Source organism: Elgaria multicarinata, chromosome 16, assembly GCF_023053635.1.
Source record: "Elgaria multicarinata webbii isolate HBS135686 ecotype San Diego chromosome 16, rElgMul1.1.pri, whole genome shotgun sequence".
NCBI lineage: Eukaryota > Metazoa > Chordata > Lepidosauria > Squamata > Anguidae > Elgaria > Elgaria multicarinata.
The window spans coordinates 18,821,351-18,845,089 of NC_086186.1; the positions used below are offsets into that span (position 1 = coordinate 18,821,351).

Consider the following 23,739-nt stretch of genomic DNA (forward strand, 5'->3'; position numbering starts at 1 on the left):
ATTGAAGCAAAGCCCAGCAGCTGAAGGTTGTCCCACACATTACATGGTAGCAAACCCAGGTTTGCATTAAGTTTACACTTCACTCCTTGCTTTCTGTTATGTGTAACTGCATGAAGGACATGCTCCCAAACAGGTTCGATTCATTTAGACGTCAATTTTTTTTTATATGATATATAATTACTTCAGGTTTTTATATACTACATTTTCATGTATACAACTTACCCAAAAGTGGTTTGCAAAATATCGAGACGATACAGTGGCAATAAAAACGAATATAATACAACAGGAAAAGGCTGCGATATGTAAAAAGCCGGAGAAACCCAGCAGTTGAAATAAAACATACAGAAAAGCTTGGAAAGTTCTTGTTTAAGCCTTCCCCTGGCACTGAAAAGATCACAGCGCTTCACTGGGATTGCAGGTCCAAAAGTACACACCTTTTTTTTAAAAAAAATGTGTGCATCAGTCCTGAGATCTCATGGTCTTCAAACAATATGATCCCAAAAAGGTTTCTATGTCTTTTGTTGAATGGACCTTTCATTGATTTGAATGCTGCAGGATCGAAGAGGAACAGAACAACAGACCTGGCTTCTTCTGCAACAGCACATCTGGCCGGCAGCTCCATCTGCTACTGGAAAAAAGGTAGTTTCAAATGCTAAGGTGCAGATGTGGTACAGTCCTCTCATGCAATTCTACCAAATCAGTGTGTGTGTGTGAGAGAGAGAGAGAGAGTGCACACGGGCATTTGTTTGAAAACATTTCATCAAAATGTCACTCTATTGTACCTGGGGTCCAGTCTCGAAGTCTTGAACTAGTAACTTGAGGGATGTTAGGCATATATTAAACCTTTATACCTCCACCCAGCTCTGACCAACTTGCAGGCAGTCTAAACGCCCTCTTTTACACCAGTAGGGCAGAGTAGAGCAGGTGGCTGTTCTCTATATAAGCTTCCAGATCTGTTCCTCTCTCCAGCCTGAGCCATTAGGAGAATGTTCTGGTTCTGGTTGAGCCCTCTCCCTTTGTTTGAACACCCGGCCCTCATAGGTCTGACGGAGGTGGAAAGCTTGCACAACAAAGAAAAGGTTTGCCTTCTCTCGGACATGTGCTCTTTCCGCGCAGGGCGACAACTCTTGAGCTTGAAGGTGACTTATTTGAAAGCATCTCCAGGTGAAAGCTGAGGAGGTACATTCCAACGAGATGACGGTACCACCTCAGTAACGGAACATTCAGGAAAGGCTCAGGAAAGAAATGGCAGTAAAAGCAGGATGGGGAAGATTTCATTTCCCTTCAGAAAACATCACATTGGCTTTGCTGCCCTATCAGCATGCTGCCATATTGCCTGTGTCATTTCGAAATCATGATTCCCAGCCCCCTGCCAAATGACTTAGGCTTTTCCTTTCACCCCCTTAATAAACTGGAATGAAAACTAAGCGAAACGTATCCAAGTGTTTTGCTACTTTGGCCCAGAATCGCAAAAACCTGGGAAAAACACTGGCAACTTTAATTAAAACTTAGCACTGTGGTTTAGAGTGAGCCGTAACGGTGCAGATAATGGTGTAATAACCCTTTCTCATATTAAATATAGCTGCAATATTGTTCAACAGAGAATAGGGCATTAGCACGAGTAATCATCCCTGCCCAGTCGGGATGGGGGAAAGATGTTGTAGCCAGGAGGGCTTATTTCAATAATATTGATTTCTTTACTTACTGAATACATTTCTTTACCGTCCTTCAGTCAAAAACGGTTTACAATAACCATCAAAACGGCACAATGAAGCCAAGAAAAATCAATCCGCGCCTAAAAAGCCCTGGCAATTAAAAGCTGCAGTTAAAACAGTTTTAAAAACTCAGAACATCAAAAACCATGGGGGAACAAAATGGTCTTTGCCTGATACCAAAAACATCACAGAGTGAGTGACAGGCACACCACCACGGAGCTCGTAATATTTAAGTTGCCACCCAAAATCCAGAAGGAAGCATACCTTGAACAAAAGAACTCATGCTTTACGAGCGCAGTAAGAGGCAAGCTCAATTAATTCCTTTCAGGGGAAGCCCATTGTGTGGGTGGGTGGTGTGGACAGCTTGGCCCACACCAGCCCTGATGGGACAGTGGACGGAAAAAGGAAGCACAGCAGTGGCAGAGAATTGATTGCCGAGCAACAGGGAAGCAGTTTTCAGACAAGAAGTTAGTCAACGCAGTGTGAAATCTCCATTCAACGGTTGAATCTTTAGGAGGTACTCCCCACACGACATGTTCTAACTCCACCGTTGTATGACCGTGGGCTACTGTGGAATTGAGTAAAATCCATTGCAATGTTTGATTGACAGTTCCTCCACCGTCTCTCCTCCCCCAGTCCTTCCGATGGTATCCCATTATTGCTGCAAACACACACACACACACACACACACACACACTCAAAACAATCCCATCAGCGCTCCTTTTGCCACTCTTGCCAGGGAACTCTGTAGCCGGTGGGAAAAATCAACTCAATGGAAAACTCCACGGAGCCCACTACAAAACACAATACACAACGGTTGTGCAGGAACTCTCCTCTGCGCAGCGTGGATATTCTGCATGGAGCGTTTTCCCCCCAAAAAACCTCCACTGTTCAGTGGAGTTTTCCCGCCAGACAACACATTTCTCAACGGTGGTGTAAAAACTCCACTGTGGGGTTCTAAAAGCACCGTTGAGAAACGTGTTGTCTGAACTGAGCCGATGAGTCTGCAGAGAAGAAGTTGCGGTGCTGTTGTCAGGACCATGGGAGCCCCGATGTCGCATGAGAGACCTGAGCCTAACAGGGAACGTGCACAGCTTGAAATCTTCGATTTTAAGGCCAGTTGGGCTTCAGAGGAGAACCGGCCTGTGCCCCTAGCAGAGCGTGTACATCTGCCAAGGGAAGGAAGATGAGAGCACAAGAAGGCAGGAAGCCTCCTTCCTCCTGGTCTTCATCAAAGAAAAAAATCCTAAAGTCCAGAAAAATTGGCTGATTTTTTTTTTTTTGCAGTTTTGGGTAAGCGTAAGTTGACCAAACAATCTGATTAGGTGCAAAGTGGGACATTAGCAGAGAAGAAGCAAATGAGAGGAGAGGCCCGAAGCTCCATTTGCAAGGAAAGGAAGAAAAGGAACCTCTCGTGCAAGCAATTGAGTCGTTGCTGACTCCTAGAGGGACGCCTGCTTTCGCTGACATTTTCTTGGCAGACTTCGTAGCGGGGTGGTTTGCCATTGCCTTCCCCAGTCGCAGTTACTTTTCCCCCAGCTAGCTGGGTACTCATTTTACCAACCTCGGAAGGATGGAAGGCTGAGTCGACCTGAGCCGGCTGCCTGAGAACCAGCTTCTGCTGGGATGGAACTCAGGCCGTGGGGAGTTTCGGCTGCAGTAACTGCTGCTTAGCACTCTGCGCTACACGAGGCTCCTTTGCAAACCTCCCCCCAAAACTGCTTTTCCCTACTTACCTGGGGAACATGTAGAGAAGTTGAAATTTAACTAACGTAAAACATGGTTTGCAGGGAAATTGCCCCTCCGCCTGCAGGAGAATCATGTGGTTTTAATTGGGGGAATTTATTTTTCATAAAAACTATGCCATTCCCATCTTAAAATGAGAGGGTTGATGCCTAATCATGAACACTAAAATTCCGCTCTGCTCATCTTTTCACTGGCAATTACAGGAATGCCCTTTTTTTTTGCATATCTCATCAATCATTCTCGCTAGCGCTTCATAACTGCCAGGTGACCTTCCTGGGAGGTGGAACACAATTTAGAATGACTTCAGCTTTTAGAGTGGTCTAGTGACAATAGAATAGGAGCGGGGGAACTCCTCTATTTTCCAGCAGTGCAAAAACCAAAACAAAACAAAAAGCAGCTAGTGCAAGGGTAGCTGATCCAAAAGAAAACATTGCCAGGCTTTGCAAAAGATTAGAATGAACAACAACAAACAGCAAAATCAAGTCTGCACCGAACTAGCAAAGTAATTATGGTGCAATGGGACTCACCTAATGTATTCTGGAGGGAAGTGGATTCCAAAAGTGGTTTAAATAAGGAAGCATAAGGAAAGCCCAGTCACAAAGGTAGGATTTGAATTCTGTGCCAAATAGGATAGGTGGCGCAGGGAACGTTTAGGGCACAATCCTATAAGAACACAAGAAGAGCCCTGCTGGATCAGACCAAGGGTCCATCCAGTCCAGCACTCTGTTCGTACAGTGGCCCACCAGCCGTCGGCCAGGGACCAACAAAGCAGGACATGGTGCAACAGCACCCTCCCACCCATGTTCCCCAGCAACTGGTGCACACAGGCTTACTGTCTGGGATACTGGAGGTAGCACATAACCATCAGGGCTCTGTACAGGGCTCTGTACATCAGGGCTCTGTTACTCTGTACAGCACCATGTACATTGATGGTGCTATATAAATAAATAAATAAATAAATAAATAAATAAATAATAATAATAATAATAATAATAGCCCTTGATAGTCTTCTCCTCCAGACAAAAAAAAAAGTCCTACAACTTCCCAGCATGCTTCAGCCAGCCATACTGGATGGGGAATGCTGGGAGTTGTAGGACTTCTTTCTGTCCAAACATGCATAAGATTGTGCCCTAAATCTGGGTAAATGGCAGTGCTGATATCTCAATTTAGGTTTTTTAATTCTTTTTAAGAATTCCCTTCCATTTGTATTGGCACTTTAAAAGGACGGTAATGAGCAGTCCTGGTAGGTGAGTAGAATAAGGACATTTGCAAACCCCAAGTGCAGGGATTCCTGGAGGCTTGCAGACGCTGGGCAATGGTTGCCGGAAGTCCAACAGCCTATGCAGTGGAGCAAGCCGTCGGGTGTCTGTGTGGGCCGAGTGTCCTGGGATCGTCTCTCCATCCTTGTGTGTGTGGATTAGCTCTGCCCCTACTTAGCTGACCTGAGGGTGTCTTCAATGTGCTGGCCTGTCATTGGTGGAAATCTGCAGCGTTCCCATGGACAGTGATGTGGCTAGCAGTTTGCTTTGCTCTGTGTTTCAGGGAGTGCTTTTGTTTGCTCCTCAACATTTGTGCCGGGAATGTGTAAGATCCCAATCGGGTTATGCTGATGTGTACGCTTGCTGCCAGCTTGCTCTAACCACTATGATAACATGATAACAGATTGCTCATACTGATAACCATGGTTGACTATAATTCCTGAATTTGGCCATCCGCACCAGATCTCTTATGGATGTTGATTGCGCTTAAATCCAGATTAGCAATTTTATTATCTATATATCCCTCCCTTTTTCACTATGCTAGGCCCCAATAACCCAATTCTGTTCCCTTTTCAGAAACCAGCAAATAACAATCTAGTATCTTTAGTGGTTTTGTAACACTCCCTCTTTTTTATCCCTACTTTGTACTGTTTTATATAATGGTGTATCTTCTTGTTTTATATTGGTCTGTTGACTGTAAATAAAGAAATACAATACTATAATTATATACTAAACTAGACCAGAGTTTGGAGGAAGATCTCCCTCCTCTATGCTGACCTTCAGAGCAGAAGCCAAAGCATCTGATATAGGATCGCCCTAAAAGACAACCAGGAGAAGACACAGGAAGGGTAGCGTCCCGGAGCTTTATTCATATCCGTGGACTAAACTTTAGGGTGCTTCTCAGGAGAACTCTCGATTCAACACACAAGATACAGCAGCAGAGGATTTACCATGCTTCTAAGGGATGCAGGCTCCTGGCTACAGCCCTTGAGCGCTCTCTGGTGGGCTACTGTGATGTTCCACTTCTGCTTGTAAAATGGCAAGCCCCTTAAAAGGCATAGACAAGGTTCCCAACTATCACAAACACTACCCGGCTGGTGAAACCTCAGCCAGATGAAGGAGATATGTCGAGAAGCAGACAAATCACTGCAAAAAGGACTTCTTGACGAGTCCTGGAATCTGAAAAGAGCAGGGCGCTTCAGAGAGAGCTCCAAATCGTGTTTTAGCGCAGAGGAACCTGGAGATATTAGGCTCTCTCCAGGCTCCGTTCCTGCACCTCTGACCTTGGTAAAACCATGGTTTAACAGTTCATCTTGCTCTAACGCTGGATCAACGGCCCAGTTTTCAGAGCACATGCAAACCCCAGCTTAGTCGAAATGGCAAACTATGGTTTTGGAGGTTCTGGGAGAGGAAATTGTGGTGTGCAAGGGAGAAGGAAGTGCACGATCCTTAGCTCCTCTCTGCTCATTCACATAAGGCCAAGCCATGATTTACCATTACATCTGTGTCACTTTACGGTCTATGGTAATCAGTGCCACTGAAGAATGCTCCAGTGTGATTTAGGGATGCTGTTAACCACCAGTGGGAAACATTGTACCTCTACCTGTACCATCAAAGATGCTGAAACTGGAAGCAGCACATGATACATTCCTCTATGGTTTTGCCTGCACGTACGGCTCCCATATTAATGAAGTTATAATGCCTTACACTGATTCAGACCATTAGCCCAGTATTGTCAACGCTGACTGGCAGCAACTCTCCAGGGTTTTAAGCAGGATTCTTACCTGCATACCCAGAGAAGCCGGGGATCGAACCTCGGACCTTCTACATAGAAAGCATGTGCTCTATCACACTGAGCTATGGCCCCTTCTTATGTTGGAGCAGATGCTAGCTGAAAGGGTCCAAAAGGGAACAGGATTGAACAGCTAAATTGTGATCAGATTTGGAACTCGTAAAGCGCGGCAGTGAATGGCAAGGATGGTGCCCGTGCTCAACACAATTTATGCACTGACTCACTGTTGAGTCCTTCGACTCCGCTGTTCCCAGCCGACGTATTACGTGTCATCTTCAGCACTCCTGGGCAAGAGAGTAGAATGGGAAAGCAGAATTAACAGCTGATTCATTCGAAGTCATAGACAAGAATGGAAGGAGCTGGTTTTTGTGAATAGGGGGCAGGTATGCCCACAACGCCTACGGAAGTACGCTTCCCAGAGGATTCCCTGCTTGAGGAGGTGCAATATCCCCACCGCAGCTGCCCAGAAGACACAAGGAAGAACCCGAGATTAAGGACAGCAGAGGCATTTTCCTTTCCTTTCCCCCCTTCAATTTGTGGCTGGCTGATGTGATGCACAGGAAATCATCAGCCTGCACCCATCCGTCATCTTCACTCTCAGCCCCACTTGTGGCCTGGAGGCATTCATGGGAAATGAAGATGGTGGGAGCTGGAAGCCCTCGCTGATCCCAGCTGCTAGTAAGGAAATTTGTTATTTTTTTATTAAAAAAAGGGGGGGAGGGGGAACCTTGGCAGGCACCCAAAAAGGTGTCCATGTGCATCATGTTGACCACCTCTGCGGCAAGGATTGGCAAAAAAACAGTAAATAGCTGGGTTGGTCAAGACAATGACCACGCAGAATTTGCCTCCAGGAGTGACAAACTTACCTGGACTCCTCCTGTTCCATGACTTCCTCTGGTTTTCCCCTCGTCAAGGCAGCTGCATAGTCCTGCAGCTGGCTCCAGCACTCTGGGATCTGCTGGCTAATTGTGGACAGCCGCTGCAGGCTGGCAATGAGACAAAGACAGAGATTCCAGCTCCCTGGGCTCCGGCCTCAACCCGCTTCGCGATGCCTCATTCACTGGTCACCAGGGGGCTAAGTGAGCAGGCGTTGTTCAACATGGTGCTCTCTGGCACTGAAAATCACACTCCGCGTTTATAGAGCCCTTTCGAGCTTTCAGAGTGCTTGACACACATGTAATACTAACCCATGGTTTGTTGCTCAACCCACAGTTTGTTTGGCAGATGATCAAACAACCATGGCTTGTTTTCTCGATCCCTGGATTGTTTCCCTCTTCCTTTGCCCACTCCCTCCCTGTATCCCAAATGCCTTTGCAGCGCTGTTCTGCTGGCATGTAGAATGGCTGGGTTGTTTGGGTTTTTTTACTGCTTTTTCTCGACACCTTTGTAGCCTGGCGAAACAATCCACGAACAAACCATGGTTCTCAGTTCACATGCACCGACAACCCATAATCAAATAGCCTGAAGTTCGCAAGACAAGAAATGATCATTTCTGGGTTGTTGGGGGTTACAAACAGTGGTTTGTTAGCATGGCTTGGTTTGCACAACACACCCCAGAATTCAACAGCTCATACAACAGGTTAGTGTTGTATGTGAACCAGGTCAACACTGCAGTAATTTTTACAGCAACAATGCTGGTGGTGAGAACAAATATACAAATGGCGGAGATCTCCGTCAGCGGCTACCACACTGAGAAGAGTGTGGTGACATGCGGGAAGAGCTTGGCATTGAACAGCTCTGCATCGCTTCACCACATCAGCTTCCAGCCTGGTGCAGTTCTTCCTTGACTAAGGACTGCCTCTGTACTGTGCGTTGCATGTAGAAAATCCCATGTTCAATCCCTGGCAACTACATGCAGCAGGGCTCAGAAAGGCCTCTAGCTGAGGCCTTGGAGCTGGGGTGGGACCCCTGCAGCCTGAGGACTTCAGGCAGCCTTCAATGCCACATGGCTCTCTGGATGCACGTGGCTCTCTGCTCTAGCTCTCTGGATCACCTCTTTGGGGATCACTTCTGCTTTGTGTTTGCACAAGAAGTAGCACAGAGAGAAAAAGAGCAGTGTGATCTTGCCAAGCTGCAAACTCCGCCCACCCTTGGCTGTGGCTCCGGGCACCATCAACTGCAGTCCCTGACAGGCTTTTCCCAAGCGCCAACAGCTCATATTCATGTCTTTATGGCGTTTATTTTTATTTGCATGAGTGTGTGGATTATGATTTATATCGACTTTGGCTTTTTTTTCTGTGATATTAATTATGGATCTCTGTATTTTTCACCCATCCGTAATTCCAACCCCTCCCAGCCCCTTCCCGTAACTACAACCACAGGAGCAAAAAACTTTCTGATTCGAGCAACCTTACTTGTCATTTAGGAAAACGTCGCAGCGCCTGTCCCACGGCAGTTCTGCCAAGGCATCGAGGGGCTCCGTGGCCCTCAGTGCAAAGGTCTCCATGGATGAGTAGGAATTGAAATCAAAGAGGAAGATGGTTTCCGTTTCTGCCTTAACTCCCCCAGATTGCTCCTCCCCTAGAAACAGAAACGGGAGAACATGCTGAGACAGACACGCTAGCGTAATCGACCTCCAAGGAGGACTCTAGCACAGGAACATGCAGACCTCAGGTTTGCGGGTTTGACTTTGTTTATTTTACTACAACTCCGAGATCTACCAACAGTCGGCACAAGGGGGTTTCTAAGAAGGAGAGAGTATGCAGTTGCAATTCGGTATCAATTGAAGATACTATTCATGTACTGCTAGAATGCTCTATTTATATTGTTCTCAGAACCAAATACATTCTTCCCTTGCTAAGATCGTTCAAGGGAAGGCCATCCCCTAAGGGTTAAGAACATGAGAACAGAAGAAGTGCCTTGCTGGATTTATTAGAATGTAAGCCTATGCGGCAGGGTCTTGCTATTTCATAGAATCATAGAATCATAGAATAGCAGAGTTGGAAGGGGCCTACAAGGCCATCCAGTCCAACCCCCTGCTCAATGCAGGAATCCACCCTAAAGCATCCCTGACAGATGCTTGTCCAGCTGCCTCTTGAAGGCCTGTAGTGTGGGAGAGCCCACCACCTCCCTAGGTAGCTGATTCCATTGTCGCACTGCTCTAACAGTCAGGAAGTTTTTCCTGATGTCTTCCTTTAACTTGAGCCCGTTATTCCGTTATTTACTGTTTTACTCTGTACAGCACCATGTACATTGATGGTCCTATATAAATAAATAAATAACAATAATAATAACAATAATAATAATAATAATAATCAGACCAGGGGTTCATCTAGTTCAGCACTCTGTTTACACAGTGGCCAAGCAGCCATTGGCCAGGGATGAACAAGCAGGACATGGTGCAACACCACCCTCCCACCCATGTTCCCCAGCAACTGGTGCACACAGGCTTACTGTCTGGGATACTGGAGGTAGCACACAACCATCAGGGCTAGTAGCCATTGATAGCCTTTGCCTCCAGGAATTTATTCAACCCCTTTTAAAGCCATCCAAATTGGTGGCTATCACTACGTCTTGTGACAGTGAGTTCCATAATTTAACTATGTGCTGTGTGAAGAAGTCCTTCCTTTTATAAGGCTTGTTTCCTGTTGTCGAATGCTGAGAAGTATTATGTTTTAGAACTTCTAAATTTCCTTGTCAATGCTCTGCAGATACATGCCACAAAGTCTAAAGGTTGTATGGAAAACTATTCAACTCTTAATGGTTTAGTAGACTTTTAAATTGCATAGTGGTTTTTTTCTGTACTTGTTTATAATGGCAATTTGCGAAGACACAGTAAATTTGTGTGTGTGATCTACCAATCGAGAGTGCTACAAGAGACATGCGCATAGAACGAAAGAATCCTGAGGCCACGAATTCATTTAGAGTACCAGAACTGAGTGGAGCAAAATGTAAGCTTCCTTCCATACCAGAATCCGCTCCTAGTTCTGCCAAGTTCTCTTTATGTTCATTTATTTATCACATTTGTATACTGCTCCATATTTTTATTTATTTTTATTTTAAAGAAACTCTAACCCGCCTCTCCATCCTGATCAAGATGGGGAACAACAACAGCTTAAAACACACAAAGCATTAATCAAAACACAATATACATCGTTAAAACTTCCTAAAAACATACTAAAAGCATCCTAAAATTCCACTGGATAGGCCTGCCGGAAGAGATCAGTCTTTATTGCTTTTTGAAATGCTGAAAGACTGTCAAGTCTTTCATCCAAACGATTTTGGAGTGGTGGAAATAAGAGATAAAATCATAAAAAGATGAAAACACCACATTAAAATCATTCTTTAAACACGCACACACAGAATGCCAATAATTCCAGTAATATAATTTAGATTATGGGGAGTCATTTTGTTGCCTTAATTGTTAAACAGTTGGGAGTCAGAAATCCTTGCCAATCTACTTCAAATTATTGAAAGATCTATCGGAAGAGGCAGATCTACCTTCTGTCCACCCTTGGGTGTAGGCCAAGGAGAGGACTGGCAAACATCTAGGGTGGAGGAGGGAAAACATGGGGAGATCCCATACTAGTCAGTGGGTGTGTTGTACAACTCCTGTAGGTTATCTTGCTGGTCTTATCTCATGTGTTACTCCCCTTGGAAATTCCCTGAGCTAAAAGAACATGATAAGAACTGTGGTTGGGGTAGGAGACATTTGTGCAGTGTGAGCTTTTTGTGTGTTGGTCACAAATAGAATCATTCTTGGTTTCCGTGAACCAAAAGTACCACAAAGTTGAGAAGGCACCATCACTCTGCGGAAAGGTGCATACAGAAGGTCCCAGATGCAATGCCAGACATTCTCATTAAATCAAAACCAGGTAGCTGCTGATGAAAAGGACCTCTGTCTGAAACTCTAGAGCAGGGCTGGTAACTGCTCAGGACCCAGGAGTTGAACTGCATTCCATTTCAGCCCCAGGGGCTGGATGACATCAGGGGGCGGCCTCAGAAGCCATGCCTCTTAACATCATCCTTTGGGGCCTTGTAGAGAGAGGTAGGGGATTGATCTCTCTCTCTCTCTGCATAAAGAAACTCCATACAGAAAGGGGCTGGAGCATTCTCCTGCTTCTCCCTGCATGGAGTATTGTAAAAGCAATTTGTCAAGCCAATCAGGGCTACAGTCAATCATGTCCGAGAAATCATACAACAACTACAAATGTAACCCCCATGGTGTAGTTTGGGGAGCTTAAATAAAATAAACCTTTTGTTTCCTTGACTACATTGAATTTCTGGAGGATGATTTGATTCACCAGAGTCCTTTGTGTGCACTCATTGCCAACCTTGGATCCCTAATTGGATGGACCTAACCTCTCTGTATGCCCTGAAAGGAAGCTAATCGTTTTGGTGAGTCTATCAGGAGAGAGATTCTGCAACGTGGAGTGGTTTAGAAGATCACTGCAGGTTGCAAGATGCAGTGAAGGTGAGGCAAGGAAGTAAGCACTTCCAAGAGAGGGATTCTTCCAAGAGAGGGAAGAAGATGCGAGGGAAACTGGAGCAGGCAGGGACCATCGGAGCCTGCTTCAGTTGGACCCCCCCCCCACAGGGCTAACTGCCATCTTCACCTTGTGGGGAAGAAGGAGCTGTTGGTTTGCCCCTCCACTGGGAGATGAGAGGACGGAGCAGGGCCTTCCCACCAGCCTAAACAGTCTCCTTAATTTCTTTTTATTTTCTCCCTCTTCCCTCCCCATCCACTTTTCCTTGTGTGTCATGTCTTTTTTTTAGAATGTCAGCCTGAGGGTAGGGACTGTCTTCTTTATTGATACATTGTAAGCCGCTCCGAGAGCCTTTTGGCTGAGGTGAGGGATAAAAATACTCTAAATAAATAAATAAATAAATAAATTCTCTAGTGTGCTGTGTATACTGTAATAAACGTGCTTTGCCTGACTCTCTGTGCAGTGGCTGCGGCTTGAGATGCATCATAAGAACATAAGAACTGCCATGCTGGATCAGACCAAGGGTCCATCTAGTCCAGCACTCTGTTCACACAATGTCCAACCAGCTGTCAATCAGGGACCAACAGCACCGTCCCACCCATGTTCCCCAGCAACTGGTGCACACAGGCTTTCTGCCTCGAATACTGCCAACAAGCAAGAAAAGGGACAAGAGCCAGTAGAAAGTAGGGGAAACTGCGACATGATTTGCAACTGATCAATCTGTATTTGTGTTCTTCACCCCTCTCACTTCCTGCAGGTGCTACCTTTGGTGCATTCTCCTCCCGCCCTCGGTTTGTGTGGTCACAAAGGAAGTGCCCAAAAGGCATGTCTTTTCAAATAAGGTGGGCCATGCAAAATATACAGAGCCCTGAGGACTGATTTCACTGCCCTTCACACAGGCAGGAGTCACCTTTGAGCCTCACCAAGGTAAAACCAATGACACTGATTGTGTCTGTCCAGTATTGGGACCTTCTTAAAGGATCCACAATAGGTCTTGATGAAAACAAACAATCTTCTTTTAATAAGAGATAAAGAAAAGCAATGGATGGGGTGGAGAAAAGATGAAAAATAATGAGAGATTGAGATTGAGATTGAGACTGAGAGAGAGAGAGAGAAGAGAAGGAATCTCAGAGACTTTCTACAATGCTCCAAGAACTGAACAGAAAGGCATTATCTCATCCCTTGGGGCATATGCAAGCCATGGGTTCTCTCCACTCAAGGAAAGCGGCTAGAATGCCTTGAAATGCTGCTGTTTCTAGATGTTCCCAAAATGTTGCTCTCCGCAGGCTAGGCCTCCATGGGTGTGCCGGGCACAGAGGCCACAAAGGTGGCAGCACTAAGATTTGCCAACATCCTACTTTGATGTTGAAGGAGAAGGAAAAAGAGAAGTCAGAGATAACCCAAAGACTGAGAGTTGGGGAGGCGGGAGAAGATATTCAAGAGATGGGTTTATAGCAGGTGAGTTTCCATTTCCGTCCAGCCTGCTCTTTCTTTACATTCAGAGCTCCCTACCTCGAAGGACCAAGAATTGGCCATCAGTGTCCACAGAGAAAACTGGATGCCAGGGAGATGCTACTTTGTATGTGGGTGGTGGGATGAACTGGCAGACGTTCTCTTGCGTAGCGGTGTCCATCAGATTGACTGTGCCATCCCAGAAGAAAATCAGCACCTGGAACAATGGAAGTGAACTACGCATCACTTAAGACCAAAACGAAATCGATAGTGCTTCTTAAGCCCCTTTCTGCTTTCTTGGATGGGATCAAGACCGGGGCTCAGTAAAGCAAGTCACAATTTAGATTGTAGGCAGAGCTGGAGAAAGAAAGAGAGAGAGAGAGAGAGAGAGAGAGAGAGAGAGAGAGAGAGAGAGAATCAGGATGGAAATAGCACATAACAGGACTCAAGCCTACAAGTGTGGACGAGGCTTTGCCTGCTAATTTAGAGGATAAGGGTAAAGTATAAATCTCATTCTCGCCAAGAACTCCTTAAACTGTAATACTCTTATTTCCTTAAATTCAGCTCCCCATCTGGAAATAAGGATTGTACAAACAAAGCACTACAAATGTTCTAACATGATCGCTACTGCTGGTGATCTGGCTGCCTCCTGTTGAGGCTCCTGTCTTTCCCGTACAATCCGCCCTGCACACCCAGGTCCTCCGGGAAGAATCTACTTCAGTCTGCCAAAACTAGGCTGACAAGTATTACCCAGAGGACCTTCTCTTCTGCTGCTCCCAGGCTGTGGAACGGCCTGCCGGAGGAGACTCGTCAAATTAAGAGTCTATCAGAATTTAAGAAAGCTATAAAGACTGATCTATTCCGGCAGGCCTATCCAGTGGAATTTTAGGATGTATACTATGTTTTTAATTCTGTTTTATGTATTTTGTTCTTATTGTTGTTCCCTGCCTCGATCCAAACGGAGAGGCGGGTAAGAAATAAATTAATTAATTATTATGTCTAACCTTGTGTGCTTTTAAGTGAACAAGCATAGCTTACGGGTCTTGCTATTTACTGTTTTACTCTGTACAGCACCATGTACATTGATGGTGCTATATAAATAAATAAATAAATAAATAAATAAATAAATAATAATAATAATAAAAATACGTAGGGGGTGGTTTTCTTCTTCTTGTTTTAAAGTCTGACAGGAAGTGAGGCAGGTGGCTACCAGGAGGAGGGCCTTCTCTGCTGTGGCACCCCAGCTGTGGAATGAGCTCCCTAAGGAGGTTCGCTTGGCACCTACATTATATTCTTTTAGACGCCAGGTGAAGACTTCTTTATTCTCTCAGTATAAATTAATTTTAACTTTGCTGTTTTAAATTTGTCTTTTAAATTTGTATTTTTGCATTGCTGCTGTTTTTACCTTGGTTGTGCTTTTATACTGTATTTTATATTATGGTTTTATACTGTTGTTTTATACTTTGAATGGTCTTAATTTTGCAAACCGCCCAGAGAGCTTCGGCTATTGGGCGGTATAGAAATGCAATCAATCAATCAATCAATTCTAGGCTCCAGTCCAGCTGTGCCACAGCTGCCCACACACTTCTATGGCCAGCCATCCCTCGGCATCCATACTCCGCCCACAAAACGTGCGAAGTCTTTGCAGACGATGCCCTGCCCAGGCGCCTTCTCTTTGGGTGTCCTGATCTAACTAAAACAGCATCTCTCCCCCACCCCCAACCTTCACGGCCCTGTTATTTAGAAGACGGGGGAGATCTTGTAGGAGATCATCTGAAAGCACTCACTGCATCAGGAAAAGTTGGAAGGGTTGCCACAGCACTGATCACCTGACCGGGAGCCTGAGGCCTATAAAAAAAAAATGCAAGCCTGTGTGTTATTGCTTATGCCTATCTTCTTTCAGCACAAACAGGAATCATATAAATGAGAGAGTGGAAGGGAGGGTTTACATAACCATAGGTGGTGTTTTCGTTGGCAAATGAGGAAGGGCAATTATGGGGTAGCAGTGATGAAAAGCAGGGGGAGAACATAGCTCTTCACAGCTATGAGGGATCCCGACTCCCGGATCCAGTACTAGCCTTGGGGCTTTAATCCCAGCCAACTCTCCAAAAGAGAACTAAAATGTAGTACCCTTTTCTCCTGAGGAGTAAATTGGGGCAGGCAGGACAAGAGTATTTATCTTCAAGGGCCTGGACCACAGGAAGAGGGACCCCACCATCATCAAAACACACGCACACACATATTCTGGGCCTCTTTGCAGCCTGAGCCCTGCATCACCTGTATCCCAGTAGCTTGGTGTTAAATCCTTTGGCCCTCGATTCGATCAAGTGGAGAGAGCCATCCGTACACAACACCAGAAGCTGAACTTTGGTACTGGCGGGGGTCTTACTAGAGCAAGGGGTCTTCTCGCTGGGCGGCGGCGAACATGGCATGAACTGGATGCTTCGTATGACATACCCCTCTGGAAGCACAGTCACGGACAAGGGGAACCCTAGGAAAACACAGACATCCCCACACTGAGGACAGGAATAACAGCAGGGTCGTGACTTAAATAAGGCAACTGTTTTCACTGCTTTTAATAGCGCATTGGCTTTTTGAGTTTTATGGCCTTGGGAGGGCTTCTACCCTTCAAGGGGGGCAAGAAATGCCTTAAATAAAATAAATTGCCTGGTCTGCCTTCTCCAGAAATGAGGGGTGTTGGTGTAGAAGCCTAAGCTGAGCCAAGGCACTCCTGAGCCACCACGGCAGCGGGGCTGCTCTTACACACTGAAACCTGGAAGAAGGCTACAGCCTTTGCCAACTTCACGAACGGCAGTAAGGGGAAAGCTCACCAAGAGATTTGTCCCAAACAGTAATGGCCCCATCTTCACAGGCGAAAGCCAGGTAAGAAGAGCAAGGTGTGACCGCTGAGCACGCGATGGCAGCAGCGCATGGCCAAACCACATCTGGCTTCAGATCGGAATCTAGAGGGAACAGAAGACGCTGTGAACGATGGAGCCGGCGGGAAGGAAAGACACTGTGCCTTTTCCTTAGAGCCGCTCCTGTTTCCTCCCGACTTTCTTCCTGGCTCACAGTACCACGGCAGCCGGCAGGCAGAATCCAGCCTCAGTGAGGCCACGCGTTGGGCCCTATAGCTTTTTCATACCGGTCCTGCTGTCAGAAGTACAACACTGACCCCTCCTTCTGCTCCACCCTACATCCATGAGGGGAGACATGATAGCACTCTTCAAATACTTAAAAGGGTGTCACACAGAGGAGGGCCAGGATCTCTTCTCGATCCTCCCAGAGTGCAGGACACGGAATAACGGGCTCAAGTTAAAGGAAGCCAGATTCCAGCTGGACATCAGGAAAAGCTTCCTGACTGTTAGAGCTTCCAAATCACATGAGGAACTGGTTCCTCTCTATTCGGCCCTGGTTAGGCCTCATCTAGGGTATTGCGTCCAGTTCTGGGCTCCACAATTCAAGAAGGACACAGACAAGCTGGAGCGTGTTCAGAGGAGGGCAACCAGGATGATCAGGGGTCTGGAAACAAAGCCCTATGAAGAGAGACTGAAAGAACTGGGCGTGTTTAGCCTGGAGAAGAGAAGATTGAGGGGAGACATGAGAGCACTCTTCAAATACTTAAAAGGGTGTCACACAGAGGAGGGCCAGGATCTCTTCTCAATCCTCCCAGAGTGCAGGACACGGAATAACGGGCTCAAGTTAAAGGAAGCCAGATTCCAGCTGGACATCAGGAAAAACTTCCTGACTGTTAGAGCTTCCAAATCACATGAGGTACTGGTTCCTCTCTATTCGGCCCTGGTTAGGCCTCCTCTAGGGTATTGCGTCCAGTTCTGGGCTCCACAATTCAAGAAGGACGCAGACAAGCTGGAGCATGTTCAGAGGAGGGCAACCAGGATGATCAGGGGTCTGGAAACAAAGCCCTATGAAGAGAGACTGAAAGAACTGGGCATGTTGAGCCTGGAGAAGAGAAGATTGAGGGGAGACATGATAGCACTCTTCAAATACTTAAAAGATTGTCACACAGAGGAGGGCCAGGACCTCTTCTCAATCCTCCCAGAGTGCAGGACACGGAATAACGGGCTCAAGTTAAAGGAAGCCAGATTCCAGCTGGACATCACGAAAAACTTCCTGACTGTTAGAGCAGTACGACAATGGAATCAGTTGCCTGGTGAGGTTGTGGGCTCTCCCACACTAGAGGCCTTCAAGAGGCAGCTGGACAGCCATCTGTCAGGGATGCTTTAGGGTGGATTCCTGCACTGAGCAGGGGGTTGGACTGGATGGCCTTATAGGCCCCTTCCAACTCTACTATTCTATGATTCTATGATTCCAAGGGCAGAGCGATATGTTATCAGACGGGTGGGGCTGACTCTGGAGATGGCAAGAGGTGCTTAAACCAGTGTGCCCTGCAAGCCACCAAACTGGTACCAGATATATTATGAGTAGGCCATGGAGCTCCCACTCTGGGGTATCACCTGTTTTACAAACAGACTTGTTGCATCATTTTAACTGCAGTGGCATCCCACAAAGAGTCCTGGGAACTGTAGTTTGGTGAGGGTGCTGAACATGTTCCGTTAGAGATGTCTAGCTGCTGCAACCTCCTCAAGGAACTCAAATTCCCAGGGTTCTCTGAGGAGCGGGAACGACTGCTCAACCAGACCTACCCATCTGTGGCTTGCGAGGCACACTGGCCTAAGCCCCTCGCGATCTATTCTGAACCCCAGGCTCGATTTTAGAAGGCATGTTCTGCCTGGCTTCAGAAGGCAGCAGCTCTGATTCCTCCTCCCAAGGTAACCTTTAATTATTTGGTGGAGGGGGGGAACCCCACCCCAGTGTGACTCTTCCAGGAAAGGACTTATAGGCCTCTCTAGTCCTGGAGCTGGATTAGGCTCTGCTTTGTCAACATATTTGAAATTCAAAGCCTTCTCAGGTGGCTCTGTATCACCTGAATCAATCAGCACAAGGCGATCATGATCAAATCAAGAGGTAGCTGTAAACCAGGCGTTGTGTTGTGGGTGTAAGTGTGAATAGCCATTGCAAAACTCCATTGGGCAAAACCGTGGGGGGTGGGGGGGAGAAGCAGTGCTGCTACAAGGGCTGAACACTTTGCCACTCTCCTAGTTAGAACGTCCTGATAATAAACTGCAATGAGCTGAAATCGGTGCATGGCTCCTGGCCATGTTACTGTGCAGGGTGCTCTGATACCCAGACTACAGTAGCTGCTGGATCTCAAGGGCTACAAACAACTGTAACCCTTTAACACAGCTGTTCTCAACCTGTGGGTCGCGACCCCTTTGGGGGGTCAAACGACCCTTTCACAGGGGTCGCCTAAGACCATCGGAAAACACATATTTCCGATGGTCTTAGGAACCAAGTTTACATATTGTTTTTGTGATTAATCGCTATGCTTTCATTACGTTCAATTTGTAACAATGAAAATACATCCTGCATATCAGATATTTACATTACGATTCATAACAGTAGCAAAACTACAGTTATGAAGTAGCAACCAAAATAATTTTATGGTTGGGGGTCACCACAACATGAGGAACTGTATTAAAGGGTCGCGGCATTAGGAAGGTTGAGAACCGCTGCTCTAACAGGAGTCTGACCCACCTGAAGTCCCAGTCTGGCCCTGCAGGGTCTCCTAGATGGCCCAATTCCCTTCCCTGGCCCCATCCCCTTTTCCTGACCAGCAACTGTTTAGGAATTTCTCAGCTTCTGTGCAGTCTCTCTCCCCTTCCCCCCCCCCCATTCTATAAGGTTGAGATACTTCTAAGGCTTAGATTCTGGGAGTAAGAGCTTGAAGCTAAACTATTCCAGTATGTTTGGCCACACCCCTTTTGACTTTGGCCCCGCCCACCACAGGAATGAGCCTGCCCCCCCCCCCCCCCAGCCTCCGAGTGCTTTTCCAAAATTGAATTCAGTTCTTGGGTTGAAAGAGGTTCAACAGCCCTGGCCTACAGAGTGGAAACGCCCCCGAGGGTTCGTCTGGGATGAATCGCAGGGAGCTTTGACCAGGCATGCAAGGTGTCAGCAGCTCCTCACGAGAGCTTCTCACCCAACACTGCCTTACCTGGTTTCTCCTTTGGCGGGCGACTGAGAAGGTAGAAACAGATATTGTGACTCGTGCTCCAAAGTACACTGAATGCGATGGGCACGTCTGGAGAAGGGGAGCAAGAGGAGGCAATTAAAGGCCGGGCCGAAAGTGTGAGGATCCCGTCTGTCCCTCCACTCCCGCACCACGGGAGCAAAGTGGGAAACCCCAAAGCTGCCTTGAGGGCCATTTTTCTTGGTAGAAGGGTGGAGTACAAATAAAATAAATGAATGAATAAATAAATAAAAAGAAGGGGGGACATGCAAAAATCAAACTCACTTGAGTTCCAGGCTTTCTGCCTGTTCATGCCTGAAACTATCATCCCGAAGGAACTTCCGCGATACAATTACGCGCCCCACCCACAATCGGAGATTACCTGGCTCAGCTTTGATTTCCGTTCCAACAGGCAAGGTGCGGCCAGGCGAATGAAAATGAAACATAGCACGGCTGAAATAAAGAGAGATCGTAATTCATTAAAAAAGGATATGCCATGCAATAGGTTTGAGAAAGCCAATGTAAGTTCTACTTGGAGTAGACTCAATGAAATGAATGGGACTTCATAACTGCCTGGGGATTATGGGAGTTGCAGTCTAATGAATCTGGAGGAGACCAGGTTGGGGAAGGCAACGTTACAAAATAATGACGTTATTTATTTATAAGACATATACTCCACCACCAACTTTCTTTCTTTTTAAGTCATGAAGTTGTTAACGGGGACTGGCCAACGAGTCCACATTATGCCAGTATTTTTCCAGCTGCACTGGTTTCCAGTCCATGTCCAGGAAAATTCAAAGTGCAGGTATTAACAGCTTGGGGCCCAGTGATTTGAAGTATCACCTCCTCCCATATGCACCTGCCTGGACCCTAAAATCATCCTCAGGGGTCCTTCTCTTTGAGCCTCTGCCAAAGGAAGTGAGGCACGTGGCTATCAGAAGGAGGTGAGAAAGAAACACCACTATCTGGTATGAAAAGAGAGACTGGCTCTGATGCTGTGTAGGATAAAGAGTCTTTTATGGTATTGTCCAAAAATTAAGATTTTTATTAAAAAGGTTCAAGAAAGCTCGACGTTTCGGATGCCAAGATCCTTCATCAGGAGCTACGATCAAAATATAATACAAATACCATATAAGTATACAAAACAACACCCATACTTAGAAGAATATTAAACATGATTTTTCTCAGAGGTTTTGTTATACTGTTCTACACGTTATTTCCATTGTTAAATCTTCTGTATTAACAATGTGATACATTTCCTTTCCTAGATACATGCCCGTTTTTAATTACATAAAAATGCTGCGTACTATCAGCTAGCAGGGCTGGGAAACAATAAGCAGATAAAAGTTACTGATTACATAATGCTAGGCAAGAAAATAACGTAATAGTCTTGAGAGACTATGTTTGACGCAGCAGCTGACCTGTTAACAAATACTAACTGTTTGGGACAGTAATTTTATCCTATCTTATTTCTTTATTGCATTTTTATACCGCCCAATAGCCGAAGCTCTCTGGGTGGTTCACAACGTTTACCAAACGCTGATACTCTTTCTGTGGAGCGTCTTTTTCAAAAGCTATGTTGTCTATCCAGAAAGCTGCTTGTACTTTCAAGCCAAGGTTAGGCGTTTTTTTATGCTGGTTAATTATATCAGCCGGCTCAGGGAAAGGACACAGAGTTCTGGTGAAGTGATCCGGCCCAAACTTTCTTCTGTTGTCACGGGCAAGGTTCTGAAGGGACTGCATCATGTTTGAATGTCTAACAGTATGGGTGTTGTTTTGTGTACTTACATGGTATTTGTATTATATTTTGATTGTAGCTCCTGATGAAGGATCTTGGCATCCGAAACGTCGAGATTTTTTGAACCTTTTTAATTTTATTTTAAAACACAAAATAAACATCTTACAAAAAAGAAACAACAACACAACATATTACATTCATTTTGAATAAATGTTGAATACATATATAAGATAAATATTAACTATAACTTATCCTATCATTACATATATAAGCATTCTTAACATATAAGTGCACCCTCCACCTCGGGATCTATTCCTGCTTCCAAAATCTCATATTTTCTTCCGCTGGCGGTTTCCCACTTCCCTTAGTAAACACAAATATTAGGAACTGTTTCCAGATTCCTTCAAACTCATTTATTTTAATTATGCCTTTCCTCCACTTAATATTACAAGTCAATTTATCATTAATAGCTATATCCCAAACTTCTCTATACCACTCTTCAATAGAATATTCCCCCTGAATCTTCCAGTTCCTAGCTATCATCAATCGTGCTGCAGTCAGCAAACTCGATATCAATTCTTTAATTTCTTTTCCACATTTTAAGTCTTCAAATAGTGACAGTAATGCAATCTTTGGTGTTTGTTCTATTTTCATTCCCACTATTTCTTCAATTTCTAAAAACACCATCTTCCAAAGTCTTTGTACATATTTGCATTCCCACCACATACGTAAATACGTTCCTTTTTCCCCACAACCTCTCCAACAATTTGCTGAATGCTGCTCATTTATCTTATTCAATCTAATCGGGGTTAGGTACCACCTCCACAAAATTTTGAAGTAATTCTCTTTTATTCTCACTGACACACTTCTCAACACTCTTTGTTTCCACAGTCCCTCCCAGCTCTGTCGCCCTATTTGTACCTTCTTGAACCTTTTTAATAAAAATCTTAATTTTGGGACAATACCATAAAAAACTCCTTATCCTACACAGCACCAGAGCCAGTCTCTCTTTTCATATCAGAAGGAGGGCCTTTTCTGCTGTGGCACCTCAGCTGCAGAATGAGCGCTCTAGAGAGGTTCGCCTGGCACCTACATTGTACTCTTTCCAGCGCCAGGTGAAGACCTGTTTATTTTCCCGGTATTTTAGCAATTTACTCTCCTAGTCTTCTAACTCTGCTGTTTCGTATTTGCATTTGAAATCCGCATTTTAGATTTCTGCATTGCCACTTGGTTTTATTCTGAGTGTACTTTGGTATTGCAGTTTTAAGCTTTCATATTCTGTTTTCTGCTGCACTTCCGGTTTTCATTTTTGTGAACCACCCAGAAAGCTTCAGCTATTGGGTAGTATAGAAACAAATAAATAAATAAATAAAGTGGCTCCCAATTAAAACAGGCATTATAAAATGTCATCAAATCATGATCAGTTCACCCCACGAAGCCCGGGTAGCGGATCTCGTCAGCTTCGACTCCAAACCAGAAAGAAATTCTGGAGGTCGTGTGGCTCCACTCCCAGGAACATGCTGGAGGATGGAAATAAACATTAGCGGCATTTCCGCCTCCTCACCTGAGTTTCTCTTCTTTGCTCTCCAGCTCATTCTCTGTCTCCAGAAACTGCTGGAAAGTGCTGCTGAAAATGGCCTCTTGCCGCTCACACTGGCACTCTCTGATCATGTGGTTGTGTCCCACGCCAATCACGCTGCCGTCGTCGCTCTTCATTAGGGCTTCGAAAGGATTCTTAAACAGGCTTGCTGAGTTTGAGTGCAGAGAAGACAGCGTTAGAAAAACCCCACTGAAAGTCACCTGAATCACTGGACATCTACCACTCACACCTTACGTTTCTTCGCATTTGATTCAGAGAATTTATATCATTTGGACTTTGCTTTCCCAAGGAGATGAACTAATGCCACAATCCTCTGAATACTTACCTGGGAATAAGTCCTACTGAATACAACGGGGCTTACTTCCAAGTCAGAGCGTGGCAGAGGGCAGCGAGTTCATCCATTTGCCAAGACCCCCAAGCCCACCACCCCAACAGGGTCTTCTCTTCTCTATTTGTACAGGGCACCTGAGAAGGTTAGGAGTGTAGGAAGCTGCCTTAAACTGAGTCAGACCATTGGTCCATCTAGCTCAGTACTGTCAACACTGACTGGCAGCAGCTCTCCAGGGTTTCAGGCAGGAGATTTTTCCAGCTTTACCTGGAGATGCCGCGGATCGAACCTGTGACCTTCTGCATGCAAAGCAGGTGCTCGATCACACTGAGCTAGGCCATGTGTGAGGATGTTTTGTTTCCATGCAGGTTAAGGAAGCACATCTCTCCCAATTCAGCTGCTTAGTGACTCTTTATCTAATGCACCTAAAACTCATCTCCAGCTACTATAAGGCAGACTTCCCCAACCTGGTGCCCTCCAGATGTGTTGGACTACAACTTCCATTATCCTCAGGTGGGGATATTATTATTATTATTATTATTATTATTATTATTATTATTATTATTATTATTTGTATCCCGCCTTTTGCCCA

The 23,739-nt window shown here is 45.5% G+C and overlaps 1 protein-coding gene across 1 annotated transcript in view; it reads right to left on the reverse strand.

Annotated features, from left to right (window-relative positions):
* Window positions 1-300: 300 nt before the first annotated feature.
* The window catches only part of WDR93 (WD repeat domain 93), a 35,440-nt gene continuing 12,001 nt past the window's right edge, over window positions 301-23,739 (reverse strand). Inside the window, exons 9-19 of the mRNA XM_063142575.1 lie at window positions 22,784-22,967; window positions 19,864-19,934; window positions 19,467-19,553; window positions 16,222-16,353; window positions 15,668-15,881; window positions 15,178-15,238; window positions 13,451-13,607; window positions 8,867-9,032; window positions 7,379-7,498; window positions 6,733-6,796; window positions 301-628 (exon numbers count right to left, since the gene is read on the reverse strand). Coding sequence (XP_062998645.1) covers window positions 6,775-6,796; window positions 7,379-7,498; window positions 8,867-9,032; window positions 13,451-13,607; window positions 15,178-15,238; window positions 15,668-15,881; window positions 16,222-16,353; window positions 19,467-19,553; window positions 19,864-19,934; window positions 22,784-22,967 — 1,214 coding nt within the window. The 3' untranslated portion in view covers window positions 301-628; window positions 6,733-6,774. The remainder of the gene's footprint in view (window positions 629-6,732; window positions 6,797-7,378; window positions 7,499-8,866; window positions 9,033-13,450; window positions 13,608-15,177; window positions 15,239-15,667; window positions 15,882-16,221; window positions 16,354-19,466; window positions 19,554-19,863; window positions 19,935-22,783; window positions 22,968-23,739) is intronic.